This window comes from Notamacropus eugenii, chromosome 1, assembly GCF_028372415.1.
Source record: "Notamacropus eugenii isolate mMacEug1 chromosome 1, mMacEug1.pri_v2, whole genome shotgun sequence".
Taxonomy (NCBI): Eukaryota; Metazoa; Chordata; class Mammalia; order Diprotodontia; family Macropodidae; genus Notamacropus; species Notamacropus eugenii.
This window is the reverse complement of record NC_092872.1, coordinates 63,274,396-63,293,724: the sequence shown is the minus strand read 5'-3', so window position 1 is coordinate 63,293,724 and position 19,329 is coordinate 63,274,396. Positions and strand designations below refer to the sequence as shown.

The 19,329-nt window shown below is 37.1% G+C and overlaps 1 protein-coding gene across 1 annotated transcript in view; it reads right to left on the bottom strand.

The window, feature by feature from the left end:
- Window positions 1–19,329, bottom strand: part of FRRS1L (ferric chelate reductase 1 like) — a 41,232-nt gene that overhangs the window by 18,367 nt on the left and 3,536 nt on the right. Inside the window, exons 2-4 of the mRNA XM_072604322.1 lie at window positions 9,491–9,575; window positions 2,959–3,097; window positions 229–475 (exon numbers count right to left, since the gene is read on the bottom strand). Of these exons, the coding sequence (XP_072460423.1) occupies window positions 229–475; window positions 2,959–3,097; window positions 9,491–9,575 (471 nt within the window). The remainder of the gene's footprint in view (window positions 1–228; window positions 476–2,958; window positions 3,098–9,490; window positions 9,576–19,329) is intronic.

Sequence of the window (19,329 nt, the reverse complement as noted above, 5' to 3'; positions counted from 1 at the left end):
TAGATCACTGTCATGATCTCCTGGTCAAACGACTGACAAGTTTCTTTTATCAAGGTGTGGCAGCCCTACCCACCCACTTCTGTGCCTTAAAGGAACCATGGCTTTGTAAATCTGGATTAGGGTCCATGTTTTATATTTCTTTTGTTTCCTCTACTCCTGGACACATAGTAGGAACTTTTGGGAGCAGTCACTTATGGTGTTGAATTCCATTAGTAACTATCAGTTTACCTTGAATTGCTGGTCCCCAAGCAAATAAGTAATACCAGCTCAAATGAAGATCCACGATTGTTTCATCTCTCGGAACATTCACGGGACGTTTAAATCTGCAGGTCACACGATTATTTTCGAAGATGCCTTCTTCATCCCTGGCAGGGTTTCTCTGGATCTCTTTGGCCCACTGGCCAACATTGTAAAAGTGTTGTATGCGGACTCTGCCATTATCATCGTGGACACAGGCCATGACGTCATCACCACCCTAAAACCAAAACAATTCAAGGAGAAAAAAAATTCAGAGATGCATATTTTAAAAGATCCTCCCCAAAGAAAGTTCAACTGTAAACATAACTGCCCATTTATACCTAATCCTAGATAAGAAGAAAATAAAGAATTGAATTGGGATAACCCTTTGGTCATATTTTTTGTCTTGGTTTTTGGTTGAAGGTTGGTAATGTTAATTATCCCTTAAAACACCGTAAACATAGAGCTTAATAAGAGTTAGAAGGGATATTTATAGTTCATGTGATAATTAGATCACAAAACTATGATTAGAGCTCAAAGAAACCTCATAGACTGGCTAGTCAAAGCCCTCATTTTACTGACAAGAAAGCTGACATCTAGAAGGATGAAGTAATTTGCCTGAGGAAACATAGCAAGTAAGTAGCTGAGCTAGGACTAGAACTTCTCGTGACTCTGTCTCTCCTTTTCTTTTACACAAAAGAGATCTAACAATTTCAAATAACCAGAAAGTACTGCAGAAACGTAGCAGCACTTGAATAACTGAATGAAAAAAATATTTAAGAGCTTCTCATGTGCCAAGCACAAGGGTAAACAAAAAAAGCTAGCCACTCCCTACTCAAGGTAGAGAGGAAAACACTCAAGAAAACCTATGATTTACTCCCAGCTCTGTAACTATCTAACTATGAGGGCTTGAGTAAGGTCTTAAGCCTCAGTTTCACCTTAAGTAAAGTAAGTGGGGTTTGATTAGGTACTCTCTAAAATACTTTCTAGTTCTAAAAAGCTACATCTAATGGTTAAGTGTCTCATGGCTCCCCCAAAGTGACCTTCATATAAAAACATCTGATCCAGATTATACTTAGGGATGGATAGTTCAAATTAATCATGAAAATACTGGAGTATGATCCTATTAGGTTTTTCCATTCATCACAGGTAGGAGGCAGAATCTTTGTTGCTGTTTAGTTGTTTCAGTTGTGTCTGACTCTTTGTGACCCCATTTGGGATCTTCTTGGCAAAGATATTAGAGCAGCTTGCCATTTCCTTCTCCAGGTCATTATACAGATGAGGAAACTGAGGGAAACACGGTTAAGTGATTTGCTTAGAGTCACACAGAGTCACTCCAGTAAGTGATGAATTTTCCTGGCTCCAGGCCTGGTACTTCAACCACGGTGCTATCTAGCTGCCCTAAATCTTCACATCTACTCTTATTTGGACAAGATAAGAACTAAGGAGTCTCCCTATCCAGTTTGGTTTCTCTTTTCTTTGGATCAATGCTAGGTGCTGGAGATTCAAATGCAAAAAGGAAATAGTTCCTGCCCTGAAGGGGCATACCTTAGAGGAGACAACATGTCTCTAATTAGCTATACAAAATATTTATCAAGTAATTTTTTGTGTATTGGGAAAGTGCTTAGAGGAATTAGGGGTGGTACAGCAAGTAGTCTTCCCCATCAGATTCCTGAATTGAATAGTCCATAATTGAGAGATAGCATGGCAAGGAGAGTCCTGGACTTGGAGTCAGGAAGACTCAGATTTGAATCCTACCTCAGGCATTTATAAGATGTATGTTTCTGGGAAAGTGACTTAAGTTCTCCGAGCCTCATTTTTCTACATCTGTAAATAGGCTATTGATAGCACCTCCCACCCAGGACTGATTTAAAGATCAAATGAAAAACGTATATAAAATGCTTTCCAAGCATTAGAATATGATATAAATATGAGCTATCATTGTTATTGTTAACAAAATGAGTTAACTTTCTCTCTCTGTCTCTGTCTCTCTCTGTCTCTCTCTCTCTCTCTCTCAGACACACACACACACACACACACACACAGGTTTTTTTTTTTTTATCTATCATTTATTAAGCACTTATGTGTCAGATATTGTGCTAAACTCTTAGGATGCAAAGAAGAGCAAAAACCGCCTCTCAAAATGAGTCACTACTTAAGCCCGCAACTGAAGGAGCTCAGCCTGCAGCTCTGCTCTACTGGGATAAACACTGCATAAAAATAGCCTCTAGGAGCAATAAGCTGTCAGGGCTGAAGACCTGGCCTTGTCACTCAAGGGCTCTTGAAAAATCTGCTCCAGGGAGAAGAATGTGACCTGAAAGAAAGCTCAAAGGACATTTCCAAATGTTTGTCAATGAGAAGGTTCAGGACTGATAAGATTTTTTGAGATACTGTGTTTCAGCAAATGGATCCCATTGAAATGAAAAGTTTGATCTGTCTGAAATACACTTTTTAAAAAATGCACCTTCATATTGCTAGTCAAATCTTAAAATACTCACCTTGATTTTATCTAGGATACTGCCCTGCTAAGAAAATGCTTCAAAGCTCAGTTTGTAAGGGGGAAAATCCCAAACAAATGAACAACCACAAAAAAATCAAACAAAGGACATATTGCACAGTTAGTAGTAGGGAATGAAGTCTGGACAACACCGTTATAATTTCAAATTGCGAATCTGGCAATAATACAATGCACCAGGCTCCCAGTTCCAGTTTCAATCTTACCATTTTCTTGTCTGAGGAAAATCCAACTGCCACCCAGCCATCAGTGTCAGCGCTTAACTCAAATTCAACATCAGCTCCTATCATGCGGTAACTAAGGAAATAATCACAGGTTTCTGCAGTACATCCTGGTTTCCCATACCTAGAAGAAGAGGAAAATAGGTCTTACTTCTTCTAAAACCTTGAACATAAACATTCCCTTTTACCTGCCCATTTGCGGTTTAGCTATTTACTGACTTTAGCATCTTCAGGATCTATACTATTGTCTATGTGCACTGTCCCTTTCTTGCAGATCCTAATGCTTATGTAATTTTACAGCTGGGAAAATTTTTAAAATCTTATTGTACTACTGACTTTCATTTTCACATCACATTTATTTCAAAATAAATACCTCCCCACTCTTCTACCCAGTGAGCCATCCCTTATAATTAAGATGAAAAAAGAGAGGGGGAAAAAGCAGTTTAGTGAAACTCACCAATATATTTATTATTTCTTACAGCATATCCAATATTCCACAACAACTATTCTCAATCTCTGCACTGAAGGGAAGGAGTCATATTTTTTTTAGTTCTTCCCTAGAGCTAATTATGTTATTATATTATAATATGCAACAATCAAGGTTTAGTTGTTCTTTTCACTTATACTGTCCTGATCATTCTATGTAATTCTTCTCCAGGCTACACTCGAGATTTCCTCTACCCTGCCCAACCACTTCATCCTGAAACCTCATTTCAGCCCAGGAATTCACACATCAAAAGTAGCCTATGGCTGTAGGGCACTACTCTTCCTCTGACTGATAAATCCTCACAGAATGTCCTTTTAAGGAGATTTAAGGAGATTGCTCAGGGCAACCATGCCTCACTCTTCTCCTTCTGCATGTAGGACTTCCTCTGCCATGCCCTAGCAATGGTACATGGTACCTTTATATTCCCTCCTGTCCCACCGCTTTGCTTTTCAGCATAGTTTGAATTTCTGGAGTGCTTTACAGTTTACAACGTACTTTTTTCTCTCTCTCCACTCATAATTTTGAACTCTGGGGAGTGTGCTTTTTGTTGTTGCTTTCTGGATTTCTGCCCTCTTACCAACTATCCTTAGCTCTTGACTTACTACTTGGATTATGGACCTATAGCTGCCCTGACTTCCAACAACTGCATTCCCTATACTACTTTCTGATTCCAGATGACTCAGATCACTACTCTTTGTTTGCTGCTACCAAAGTCTCTGCCTAGTATGGTCACATAGGCTACAGAGAGGAGCCAGAGAGAAAGATTTTTAGGGGACAGCTGCCAACTCCGGAGGATTGGAAGGGGGTTAAGGAATAAATCACTTTTTCAGCAAATAAAATGAGTCTAAAAGCTACAAACCTCAGGCTTTGGGAAGCAGAGTCAGAGCAAACTAGATCTAAAGAGTAGAAATAAGGCGCCTCTTACCCTAAGGGTCAAGAGTCTGGGGCAAAAAGACTTTGGATTAAAAAGGAGATGCTTGAAAGGAGCTGTTTAATCCCTTAAATTTGTGCTGCTGAGTAAATTGAGACAGTGATTCAATCCCATTAGAGGCAAACAGTTTTTAATCACCTGTGAGCTTACATATCACTGGGGGATAGAAAATATAGACAGAGAAGAAAAGAGGATAATTTGAAGGCCAGAACATTGGTGGTGGCGGGCAATAAGCAGAGAAGGCCCCAGGGGACATCTGAGTTAGGTCTTATAGAAATGAAGAGAGGGCATGGGATGCTAGAGGATCAGATACTGAGTTCGGGGGAAAAGCAAGATGACCAATTTGACTGGACTACAGATTACATGAAAGGAAGTAAAATGAAGTAAATCTGGAAAATAGGAGGAGTTTGAAATGCTAAGCTGTGGTGTTTGTATTTTATTCTAGATGCAATAGGGAACAACTGAAATTTTTAAACAAGGGTGCATTGAACACGTACCAGTGTATTGGGAAACTAATCTGACATATGTCTAGAAGATTAATTAGAGAGGGAGAAGAGACTAGAAGTGGGCAGACCAATTAGTAGGACCTATTTCAGCAACCTAGCAGAGGTAACGAGGGCCTGAAAGAGGGTACTAGCTTTGTGAGTGGACAACAGAAGGCAGATTTAGAGATATTATAGAGGTAGAATTGATCAGACTTATTAAGAGAAAGATTTTTTGAAAATTCTTTTGTTTTTATTTATTTATTTACTTTTAGGAAGGGGTTAGGTTTGTCCATAGTAGTAGAGATGTCAGTAGATAAGGAAAGGCTGAAGATGGGGTGTGGAATGATTGAAGGGGCAAGAGGATAGAATCAAGAACACAGGGAGTGGGGTTGACCTTGATAAGGAGAAGACCTACTTTCTTTTCACAAAAATGAAGTCACGGAGGACAAGACAGGGAAAATATAGAATGGTTTTGATGTGTGTATAGAAGAGGGGTGATGAGTGATATACTAAGGGGGATTGGAATAGGGAGTTCTAAAAGGGGTGTGAGAAGAGAAGAAACATTTTGGAAAAACTGCTAAGGGAAGCATAATAGTTAGGATTGTTCTGTGGCAGTAAGGATTCAGTTTAGATCTGATAAGAGGGATTTGTAGTGGGACCCTGTAATTCCCGATATGTCCAGAGATTCTGTCCAGGCGAAGTTCCTCCAGTGGCAGTGGCTTGCATGGGCTGTAACCAAGGATTGAGAATCAGAAACAAGGGATTCAAGGAGAGAAGATTATATATAGCTGAACTTGTCAACTATGAGGCCAAGACTTTAAAGGGAGGTTAGAGCAGAGGTAATGTACTGGGAGAATAGGGTATAGTAGAGGGACTAGAAGTTGTGGGAAGGTCAAAGAGATAAGTTTAGGAAGGGTAAAGCAGAGGAGTAAAAGAGAAAACTGATCAGACAGGAGAATTTCAGAGCTCACGAACATGGAAACGGCAGTTGTAGGTGATTGTGAGATCTAAGGTATGACTACTCTGGTTGAGTAAAGACAGAGGTCATAGGAAATGAGGAGGATGATGAAGGAGGAGGCCAAGGGTACACTCCTGATTTCAGTGAAGCCCACAAGTATGAGAACAGGGATTTTAATGGAAAGGAAGGCAGGGACTGAACTTGTTGAGAACTAGGATGAAGAGGAGGCAGCTACATGGCTAAGAGAACAGAACACAAATTGGAGTCAGGAAGACCTGAGTTCAAATCCAGCTCAGACACTTACTAGCTGTGTGACCTGGGCAAGTCACTTAGCTGTGTTTGCCTCAGTTTCCTCATCTGTAAAATGAGAAGGAAATGGCAAACCACTCCAATATCTTTACCAAGAAAACTCAAAAAAGAGGTCACAAGGAGTTGGACACAACTGAAAATAGCTAAACAATGAATAAAAAGCAAAGATGAAGAGGATATGTCAAATGAGAGTTTGCAGATTTCAAGGAGCTCAGTGGAAGGGGAGGGCAGAAGAAAATGGAGACTCAGATCCTTATAATCCTTATAAGCTATATGAATATCAGAAGGCTTCTGGGAAAAAAAAACAACTTGTGTTTTTATGGTTAACTGAAACTAGAGTATTGGGGCAAGACCATAAGAACTGAATGTTCAGAAGGTAAGAAACAAGGCTCCCCAAAGGAAGAGTGTTTTGAAGGAGCTTTAGTTCTCTGCTGAGCCGGATGGAGCATCCAAAAGGAAACATCTCCCTCTTGTGGTGAGGAAAAAGAAGATGTCAAATGGCTAACCATGATGGTTAACTGAGAGGTGGAAAGAACTGTGAATTTGCAGTCAGCTTCACATCTCAGCTTTACCACTTTATACCTGGTGGAGATAACAGCAAGAAAGACAAACGACTAGCATTTATACAGTGCTTTAAGGTTTCCAAAGCGCTTCATAAATATTATCTCATTTTATGCTCACAACAAAGCTGGGAAGTAGGTACCATTATTATCCTTATTTTATAGATAAGGAAACTGAGTCAGAAAAAAGTTAAGTGATTTACCCAAACTTACACAGCTAGCAACCGTCTGAAACTGGATTTGAACTCAGGTCTTCTTGACTGCAGGTCCAGTTCTCTAGCCACTAGGTCCTCTAGCTGCCTTGTGTGATATGTATGAATACATATGTAAGACAGGAGCATGGGTTAGAGCATGAGATCTAATCTTCAAGCCAGGAAGATCTGGGTTCAGGTCCTACCGCTGATACATAATGATTATGTGACCTTGGGCAAGTCACTTAATGCCTGGTCCAGTGAGATAGCTAATCCCTGCTTATATGCATATATATGCATGTTAAATTATATTATATCATATTATATGATATTAACTGCCAAAGGGATTCACAAATATGTATATTATGTATACACACACACATACATACACACACAAAGAGATTTTTCTCAGAGATCATGACAATTTGCAAGATGGCAGTAGGAATTTCCTTTCCTTACTTAGGTATTTGCATATTAAAGTCTATTACTTATAAGGCAGTGGACAAATGGAAACCACACCACAAAAGGATCTGTTGACAGAACGGGGAATGTTTAGCTTGGAAAAACAGAAGATATAGGATGGATGTGATAGTGGTATTCAAATATTTGAAAGACTGTCTGTCATGTGCAAGTGTGTTGGGGTTTGTTCTGCTGGTTTAATAACATCTCTCTGACTTCTTCATTGCTTACTACTATGGCTCTTTCTTTTCATTTAGAAGCAGCTGGGCGGTATAGTGGATAGAACGCTGTCCAGAATCAGGATTCAAATCTGGCCTCAGACACTTTCTAGCTGTGTTACCCTGGGCAAGTCATCTAACTGCTCTCTATTTCAATTTCCTCAACTGTAAAATGAGAATAATAGTAGTATCTACCTCCTAGGATTGCTGTGAGGATCAAATAAGGTAATATTTGTAAAGCACTTAGCACAGTGCCTGGCACATAGTAGGCATTTAAGAAATGTTTATTTCCTTCCTTCTTCCTACTCCCTCATTGTAGGCATTCATAATTGGATCATAGATATAGAGCTGAATGTGACCTCAGAGACCGCTGAGTCTTTTATTTTACAGATGAGGCATGTGAGACAACAGGATTTTAAAAGGGTGCTGAGTCACTCTCTAGACACAGCTAGTAAAAGCTGAAGGCAGGATTTGAACCTTGGTCTTCCTGACTCCAAGTCCAGCACTCTGTTAGCTTTGTTCTTATTATCCTGTCTTCCTTGCAGAGCTCATTCATGTTCATAACTTCAAGTAGATCCTCTAAATTGGCAGCTCCCAAATCTATATTTCTAATTCTGTCTTTTCATGGAGATACAATTTCAAATCTCCAACCACCTCCTGGACGTTTTCATTTTGAGATTTCACCAATAACAAAAGCTTATTGAATGAATGAATGAAAATTAACTTCTTTCTTTACCCTCCACTGTCCCATCTCATTCAGTGGCACCATTAATGCTCCCAGTAACCCTAGCTTAAAAGTCTGAACTCATTTTGGATATGTCTGTCTTCTTCTTCCCTTCCATTTAGTCAATCACCAATTCCTCCCTATTCTCTTCTCAAAAAATTTCAAACACTTCCTATTGCCTTCTACAACAGTAGTGTCATACTTGAATAGAAAGTTTATTTTGCCCAATATTATTTGTTCAATATTTTGTATTAATATTTGCTAAATATTGAAATGTAAAACTGACATTTTAAAATGTCAGGATTATATTTTAATCTGGTTTGGAACTTACTTTGGGTGTTTCAGACTGCAAAGTGGCCTATTTGACACCTCAGACCTACAGCATCCAATCTAAAGTGGCTTTCCACACCTTGTTTTGTCCTTTGTAATTCAGCTAATTTCCTACTCTCTGCTCTAGTCAAGATAATCTTTTCAACGTCCCTTATGCGAATCATTCCTGTTCCTGTGTCTATGCCCATAGTCATGTTGTTCTTCTATTTACCTTCCAAAGACAAGACCTCTCTTCTCCATGGGGCATTCTCTAGCTTTCCCCTTCTTTGATTTCCATGATATATTACTCTGATAGTTCTCGTCCTTCTCCTATGGCTCTCTTTCTCTGACTTTCCTTTCTCCTCTACCTCACTAACTTCATTAATTCATTTAACTAATATTTTTTGAGTTTTCATTATGCACAAGGTACCATATTGTGTGAGTACTTCCTCAGTCCATTTATTTCTCATTCCATCCACTCTTTGGAGATCCTGCCTTGTATCTCTACCTATTTAATGGAATTGTCTACCTAAATGTCCATCTTCAGGCTCACCAGGGTCAAAACTAAGCTCAATTACTCAGACACTTCTTGCCTGTACCATACAATTTATAACTTAATTTTGTGTATTATTATTGTACTGTTAACTAATTTGTTCACTGTGTTAGTCTTTCTCTCCCCACCTCCCTTGCAAGTTTTTTGAAGCCAGAAATCATGCTTTATACTCCACTTCCCCCTACCCTTTTAGCACAGTAATAAAGATTGATCATAATCATATTGAATAGCCATAGGTCCTAAGCATTCATTTATAGAATCTATGTGCAATTGAAATAATATTTGAAAAATCAATATATTTTACAACCTTAATTTTTTTTTTTTACTACAAACCTAAAGCACCCCTTAGTCTTTCCACAGTCTTCCACTTTGATTTTGGCAAATGGGTCCACAGGAGGAGCAGTAGGGAAAGGATAACCTGGACAATTAGAATAAATGTTTGTTAGAATATCAGAAGTACAGTGACGGCTTTTTCAAAAAGCATGTATTTTGAAAATGTAATTTCTATGTATCACCACACAAACATCTAGAAATGTTTATACCTTCTAAGACTATCTTCAATTAGTCTAATTCTCCCTATAACAGGGATGAGAGAGGAAAGGAAGACACATGCACTTGTTGAATCAGTCTTACATACAAATAAATTTACCTGTATGCATAGGCCCTGCACTAGTGGATAAAGGCAGAGTATGCCCTGCCATATAATATCTATACCCCAAAGAGGGCACAGATATGGAAAAAAGCCAATGCTCTTTCAATGCAGCCACTTGCTGTGGATGGAAGTTTGTGTAAAGGCTTACCTTAAGAAAGGCACATGGCTGGATCATGGTTCCAGGAAGAGTTAGTATACTTTGCCCTTCTAAAGGAAAGCATTCAGTAGGGTGGTAAAGACTTATTTCTCTGATATCCCTAGGAAACTTAGCAATTTTGTGTCAGTCCCATTTTCAGAGGAAAGTATGAATTCAAGCAAAGTAGGGATAGGTCTTCCTGTATAATAATCCAGTGATTTCAAGATAGAGCAGCACAGGGAAAATGCTCAATCAGTAATCTTTTAAAATACTCTTTCCTTTGGGTCAGGCATTACAGGGAATATCATACATTTTGGATAAAAATATAGATGCACATATTGCTTTTTACTGAACATCTTTTGCCTTCAAGGATAAAAAAAACAAAACCATGGGAAGGTTCTTTTCTTGTTCTAACTCTCCATTTGTTACAACTTTAATTCTATAAGAAGTCCTGGATGCTTAAAGTTGTGATATGACAGCTCTTTAAACAATAAGGAGCAATAGTTAGTATTTCATTGGATGTTCACATGGCCCAATAGCTGTTCGTGGTCAGTCGGATACGTGGAAATCCCCAAGCTCAAAAAAAAGTGCTTTCTAAGGCAGTTAATACCTTTAAAGTGGTGTGGTTCTGGATCACAGCTGGCCAAAGAAAAGTCCAATCTTGTGGAAAAACTAAAGTGAACTCTAAAGTTATCCCAAGAATTTAAATTATTTTGGGGCACTTAGGGATGTGGGAGAAAAACTCTTTACTCTGTCTATCAGAAAAAAATGGATTCATTTTGAATTTAAGGTGTTTCCTCCATCTCCTTACTCAAGTGAAAACTGTGGTTTTCCTGAAGAGCCCTCTATCTTCTACTATCCTATTTCATCAAGATTTTGGCTTTCTTTTAACCTTTTGCATTAGGGGGAATCTTCTCAATCTTATGTGGCAGACTGCGTATTCCTTGAGAATAGGTGCTGTATTTTTGCTTTTTTTAAATTCTGAGCTTTTAGCGCAGCGTCTGGCACATAAAATGCACATAATAAATGCTTGTTGCTTGATTGATTTTATCACAGATTCCTCACCCTTCTCTCTACTTTTCATTGCAAATATATGCCATTTATCCTAATCACCCTCATAATAGTGTAGCTGTCATAGCCTTCTCCCTTTTAAGTCCTCTTTCCAACTTCCTACATTATTTTAGCAGCTGACTCCTTTGTTTTCTCTTCCTCCATCCCTCAAAATAATCCCTTAATGACTTAAATTTACATACTTATGAATCTTATAACAACTGAACATGATTAATAGCCTTTCTGCTAGCCTAATCTTTCTTAACATAGGAGTAGTCATGTTATTCCTATGCTCAGAAATTTTCAGGGGCTCCCTATTGCCTTGTCAATAAAGTTCAAAATTCCCAATATGATATTCAAGACATTCTATAACTGGCATCCCCTTACCTCTATGCTTCAGCAAATCTAGACTACTCTATACCTTCCAAACATTAGCTATACTTTTCCACCACTCTGCCTTTGCCCACACTGTTTCCCGGACTTAGAATGATATTTTTCTCCCTCCTTTGCTTTTAGATTCCTAAACCTCTCAAAGTCCAGCTCGAGAGCTGTGTTTTTTAAGAAGTCTTTCCTACTCTCTCTGGGCCTTTCTTCTTCCCTGCTCCCCTGCCCAAACCCTAGGACAATTATAACCTTCCTCCTCAGACTTTACATAATACCTTGTTTTGTAATTCAGTAACCTACTTGTCAAGTTTTATTGTATATTATAGCTAGTACTATCATCTACCTAGACCCTGATGTCCTATTTTCTTATCCTTTCTTATTGTGTTAATAGAATTTTAGTATCTAGTTTCTTTCCTGTCCTTGCCACCTTTATTCTCTAATCATCTTAGATTCAAGCTTATAAAACCCCACGTACATTATTTTTCTGATCCTGTTCATGGAAGACACAAAGGAACAAAAAATGAGCTGCTTTTTACATTATATATGTGAGTCATATTGAGTTTTTGTTTTTCATTACGTTGTAATATGATATTTAGAATTCATCTCAGCAGCTTTTATATGCATCGTTTTCACTAACAATGTATTTTTCCATGCTTTGTTTTAAATAGCTCAGTTCATAAAACTATGATTCAGTGACAGTCTTTCCCTTTGTTTCTGGTGTATTGAAAGACCACAATTTTGTCACTGACAAGATTCTATGCGTTATCTGTATTATTTTTCTGTCTTGTTCCACTCTGAGATTGAACTATGGCATGGACATTAACACTACATTCTCGAAGGCTATGAAAGCAGAGTGCCAGCCTTGGCAGGGTCTATCATGCCGGAAAAAGTGTTTGAGAATAGTCCATTGCCAGACTGTGTCTTCTGTTTGAGGACTTGCATAGATAAGTATGTAAAGGCTCATTACCAATAGGCTGTCCACATGGTGATGAATTCTTAGCCCATGGTAACTCATGAAATAAAGAAAAATACAAAATAGCTCTGTCTTGAGCCCTTCTGATTCTGCAGCACTTAGGTGGTATGTCCAGAAAGGGCTAGAGAGTGCTAAGGATCATAATTTTTAGACCATTCATAAAAATTATAATATTATTCCATTGTAATAGAGTAACAAATATTGGTAATTTAGATATGTGATTCTTGTCTAGAAAATGGCACATCAACATGCTGCTGGAGAAACGTAATTATAGAAATATGATATTACTGCTATAAAAACTCCAAAACATATAAGGACGTTGCAGCTAAATGAGTATGGCTTAAAAGTTCTCCTGGGAGAACTTGGGAGAGGCAAATAGATCTATCCAAAGGCATCAAGGAACATCATTTCATGGGACACTTAGTCATCTGTCTTTGCAGTGCTCATGATGGAAATGGACAAAAAAGATGACAGTGAAGATAACTTTAGCTTATGTACCAGTATTTCTTGCTGAAATGAGGAGGCAGAAAATTCTATGAAAAATTCAGTAAGAGCCTCAAAACAAAATAGATGTATATGCTAACACTTGGGCACTTCAATGCAGAGATGGACATAAGGAGCAGATAAAAAATATGTTGAAAAAATGGCTCAGGATAGACATGAAAAAGGTCAAAAGCTTGTAAAAATTCACAAAAGCAAAAGGTCCATATATCATGAAAATTTTTTTTCTAGAAGACAATTAGAAGGTATTGAACATGGAAATTCTTCTTCCAACCCCAAAGAAATGAGCGTATCTTAACAGACAAGGAATTACACATTAATATGGGAGTCATTTCTAAATCATCCATCTGTGTATACAGTTAGGCCACTGACTTGTTAGAGCAAAGATCAAAATTAGTATTTGACAGAAAAGGTGAAGATGAGAAGCTATGACATACAATTGATACAGTTTAAATCTGATCTCTTTAATCAAATTATTGATGCTGAAAATGGGAAAGAGAAAAGAAAAAGTCAATGACATGAGCTGTTATTATTTCTTACGAAAATTTAAATGATGTAAAACAATTTTCAAAATGAAGAGGCTAGAAGAGCCTTATTAAATAAGTACTTGGTTTCCTTATCAAGTAGAGGAATGTGGTGGCCAGGAGCAGCACTGGTTTAAAATATAATGCGGTTCACTAAACCTTAAGGAAGAGTTAGTGGAAGATTACATCAATATCCCCAGATAAAACTGCTAGAAGTATTGGAAGGAAATTAAATTTGCAGAAAGTTGGTGTGAGGTCCAATTATTCCAGATCATCCAAAGAGTATTTAAAGATGAAACTGGAAGAACAACAAACTGCTGAAAAGTGGAAAATATTTGTCAAATTTTTCCTGTAATAATTTCCTTCATCAATGAAAGTGCAACAACTATATTTGAATTCTAACACCACAATCCCTGATTTGCTAAATGAAGAAGTAGCAATGTCAATAAAGAAAATGAAAATGGAAAGAGTGGTGGGTGCAGATGTAATATACAAAGGATATCTATGATGGAAGCAACAAAATTCTGAGGGCACTGAGGGATCAATTCTCAAGACATTTGGAAAAGGGAAAGACACAATGATTGGAAAAAAAATATGGACAGCATTACTACCTAGAAGGGTACTGATCCATATACCTACTTTCCATCGTTAAAACTTTTTCATTAAAATGATCTACATGTATCCATGATATCTGAGATGCAAAAATGAAATGAGAATTGGTAGGCTGTTGCAAATTATATACTGTAGCAGACCACATGACACACTTGACAGGAAGGTGTAGCAAATACAAAGTAACATTGTATTTATTTTTTGTCGACAATCATTTAATTATTTTAAAGGCTCTTCACCAACAAGATGTCTCCTATGCATATGTTAAGTGCACACATGATACTTTAATAGATGTAACCACAAAATTACTTTTTAAAATAAATCTCTGATTATTAATATCAAGTGTAGAATAAAATAGGGAGTCATATGCTCACCAAAAATGTTTGCCATTTTCATGGACTATGTCCAGGAAAGAGTCCAAGTGGAAGAGGGATTCCTTAGAGATGGTGAAGTCCTCCAGATGTTCCTGTTTGAGGATGATATTGTGCTGATTGTATCACATCCTGGAACACTACAAAGTCTCCTAAATAATATTGACAATCACTTAAAATAAGTTTGGTCTAACAACCCATATAGGAAAAATCAAGTGGATGAAGAATGCCTAATTTTCAGTCTATGATACACAGTTAGATGCATAATCCATTTAGATGGTTCATCAATATGTATATCATGGACAGATATGGCACATGGTTGATGAGCTGGGACCAGAATTCAACTGTAGGAAGAGAATGAACTAGATTTATTTGGAAAAATTTCTTAGTATGTTCAATGTCCAAAAGCTTTTCCCTAAAACAAAAACTTTTTATCACTATTTCTATGGTGATGCTAGATGTTGGTGAATCAGGAAATACTACAATATCCAAAGCATCAAAATTGCAGGTTATTGGGAGGGCAAGGAGAGATGTATGGTGGGTGTAAACAGGTTGTACCATATTACCACTAACAACTTGCAGGCAAGAAGTGGCCTAAAGGATATTATACATGGGATGTATCCTTGGAAAAGAAGGTGAATGGTCATGTAGAGAATGTGAGGAAAAACAGATGGACAATCTGCATGGTGCCCTGTCACCTAGAGGGAGGTCCCAGCATGTTGTACAGACCTTTAATGGAGGATTTATTGGAGAACATGGATGAGTCACACAGGATGACACAATGTGGAAAGGTTGCAGTTTGCAACATTGGAATGAGATCACAAATCCACTGAAATATTTCTTTGGGAAATACCTAGACTAATGGTTAGACTATAAGGCTAACCCCATGTTCCTAATTAGATAGAGTCACTTTTGGTGAAGTAGGCAGAAAAGGAAAATGTGTGTGTGTGTGCATGCATATGTACACATATACACATATACACATACAATATATTACATATAATGATTACAACATAAATTACAAAAACTAAACAATCGAAGCTACATGCCATGAAATTATTGTGGCCACACTTGGCTGAAGAAGAAATGTTAGACTGTACCTCCCCCTGCTTCTTTGCAAAGGTGGGTGATCATAGGTGCAGAATGTTACATATGATGCCAGATTTTTTTGATATGTTGGTTAATTTGGGTAAACCTTTTTCTTCCTTTTTTTTCCTCCTTTATTTAAAGGAAGCTCTATGGGAGGTGGGGAGTGATACAGTTGGAAATGTAGGTGACATAAAAACAAAAATATATATGAAATCATCTTTTTAAAAAGAATCATTTCTGGAGAGAAAGAGAAATATCCTTATGTCCTTTTTGATCATGTATTTCCATATTATCTTTCCAGACTATTCCGTTGCATCACTACATATTTTATTTGGGGGTAAGTACTGCTTGGTCACATTATCTTCAGTTTTTATTACTATTATTATTTTCAGTTCTATAAGAAAGTTAACTACAAGAATTATTAGTTTGATAAAGTCCTGAAAGCATGGAAAGTAGGGAGAAACACGCAATGGGGTTTGCAGAATGTACCCTATTTGCCTTTCTGCCACTACCAAGCAACTGTTAATCTATGTTCTCCTAGAAGAAAACATAAAGTGGGTCTCCACTCTCCAAATTGGAAGTGAATTTGAAAAATGGAAGAAGGCTTCAAAAAAAATGTGATTTAATGTGAGAAAGAGGAATCTTGTCAAGTGATTAGAAGGTGGGAGAATCTTACACAGAGAAGAAAATTAAGGACCATTGAGCACTTGGAGCTAAGTGATAGACATTAGGCCCTTCATGAAGAGCTAGGCCCTGTGAGGTGAGAGGTGCTATGTGTTTTCCATGGAGTGATGGAGTAAAAGTCAAAAGAAAGATAGATAAGTGTTAGGGATTAGTAAATCTTTGCTGATAGGGTCCCAAGACAGACTGATGTTCACCTGACAATAATAAGGAAGTCTTCAGTATTTTTCTTCTGTATCCACACAACCAGATTATGGTGGTGACCTTCCCAGACTTATAAAAATAGAAGACTACTGTTCACTTCATCTGATTCATACAAGCAAAAATAATCTTGCTAGAAGGAATCTAGACAATGTTGCCAAGTACTAGGAAGTCTTGGAAAAGAAATATGAGACCTTAGGATATGGGTACTAATTTAGTTATTGCTGTACAGTAAAGAAAAGATAAGAAAATTGGGGCTAAGCAGATGGTGTCTGCAAATGGGTTTGTTATTTCTGGACCATGACTTAAAATATGGGAATGCTAGATTCTTGGGCAAGGATGGAAGATTCCTAACAAGGAATGGTTTCAAATGTATTTGTTTGGAGTATAACAAATCAAATCTAAATCAGCTTATAAGAAAAAAGGAGGAGGGAGAAAATTGCCTATGTTTGTCTACCAAGCTAGATACTGTAGAAAGTAGTTACAACATAAAGTGAAGATTACAGGACAGACACCCCAGATATTCAAAGACAAGTAAATCTAAGAAAGGAGAGAGCAATAAAACCCACCATTACAGATGTATTTACACAAATGCAAAAAGTATGGATAGCAAATGAAGTAATCTAGAAAGTTAAAAATGCAAGGAAGCAAATTTCTTTTAAAAAATAGTTCAATGATAACTTGAAAAGAAGTGGTTCTCAGGGATCTATCCTTGGCTTTACTATTTCTAAGAACGACTTGAATAAAGGCACAAGTAGCATGCTTATCAAATTTGCAGATGACACAAAACTAAGAGAGATAATAAACATATAGAGTCAGGATCAAAAATTATCTCTACAGACTAGAACATCAACTGAATCTAATAAATAACTTTCATGAAATTTAATAGGAATAATATAAAGTCTTACACTTTGATCCAAAGAAATCAACTTCATAAATACAAGATGGAAAAGACATGATTAAAAAGTGATTCATATGAAAAAGATCTGAGTGTTTTAGTGGACTATAAGCTCAATACATATTAATAGTTAAAAAAAGCTAATATAATCTTAGGTTGCATTGAGAGGCAGTGTCTAGATCTAGTTGCTTTGTATTCTGCACTGATCAGACTGCATCTGGAGTACAGTATCCAGTCTTAGTTATCATATTTAAAGGACATTTGTAGGTGGGAGACTATTTAAGGGAAGACGTCCATGATAATTAAGGCCTCTTGCTGTAAAAGGACTACTTGAAGGGGTTAGGATGCTTAGCCTAAAGAAAAGAAGACTTAAGAAGAGTGAGAAGGAACAAATTGATTATCTGCAAGTGTCTGAAAGTCTATGGTCATGTGGAAGAGAGATTTAACTTATTCTGTTTGGTTCGAGGGGATAGTATTAGGAGTGATGACTTGAGGCAAATTTAAGCTTGCAGCAAGGAAAAACTTGTACCTAATAATGAGAACTATTCATAAATGGAATGGGCTGCCTTAAGAGATAGAGGGTTCCCACTCACTAGAGATCTTGAAGGAAAGGTTGTTGTACAACTTGTAAGGTATGTTGTACAGTGGATTTTTGTTCAGGCATAACTAAATGACCTCTGAGATACTTTCCACTTCAGAGATTCTGTGATTTGGAATCGAAGCATCTATATTTCCTATTTCAGAGATCCTTTCATAGAAACCATAGAATGAAAGACTGGAAAGGACTTAGATTTTACCTAATTTAACCCCCTCATTTTATAAATGAAGTAATTGAGGCAAAAAAAAATTAATCGACTTCTAGGCCACACAGACATTAAGGATCAGAACCAGAATTTGAACTCAGTTGCTGTGATTCCAAATTGTTTCCATTGTACCATTATGCTTCCATCCCTCTGGTCCTCGGTTTCCTCATCTCCAAAATGAGAAGGTTGATCTCTTGAGGAATGGTTGAACAAATTATGGTATATGAATATAATGGAACACTATTGTGTTATAAGAAATGATGAAAGAAATGGGTTTAGAGAAAGCTGGGAAGACTTGTATAAACTGATGCAGATGCAGACTGAAGTGAGCAGAACCAGGAGAAACATTTCAAAAATGAACAATTATGAAAGATTTAAGAACTCTGATTAATGCAATGACCAATCATGATTCTAGAGGGCCAATGAGAAAGAATACAATTTGCTTCTGAATAGTGATGTGATGAATTAATATGTAGAATGAAACACACATTTTTGGATCTGTCCAATGTGGGAATTTGTTTTACTTGATTATGTACATTTATTAAAAATGTTTGTTTTTCTTTTCTCCCCACCCCCACCCCAGTATGGGAGAGAAGGAGAAGTAGAAGAGAGAAAAATGAATGCATGGTAATTTAAAAAATAAATCTGTTTATAATTTTTAAAAGTGTAAAAATTTGTGTAAAAAGAAATAAGATGAAGGGGTTAGGTTGCATGCCTACTATGGTTATCTTCAAGCTCGAAATCTATATCCTACTCCACTGACAATAATTACATGTTCCTTTTTAAGGAATAGCAATTAAAATATATGTTCAAGGCAGTTTTAGCTACAGTAAGCAAATTTTGGCTCATCTTTTTTATTTCCAATTACAATGAATGTTTTAAAAAATTAAGTTTCCTGTATATATTTGGTTTTTTAAAAAATTTCTCAAACCTTTTTTATTTAGTTGTGGAATTAAATCCATTTACATTTAGTGGAATGTTCTATTTCTCTACTCATTGTTTCTGCCTCTTTTCTCTTAGAACAGAATACTAAAGCAATATTAAGCAGCATTTAGTTTATTCTTGTGAATGCTACATCTTCAACATCTCTCATGCTTATCTCCTTTCCACTCACACCACAATCATGCCAGTCCAAGCCCTCATCACCTCTCACCTAGACTATTACTAAAGCTTCCTAAGTGGTCTCGGCATCCAGTCTCTTCCTTCTCCATGCACACAGTTGCCAAATCATGCAGACCTGAATATGTCATTCCCCTTCTCAGGAAACTCCAGTGCCTCCCTTTTGCAAATTTATGTGTAT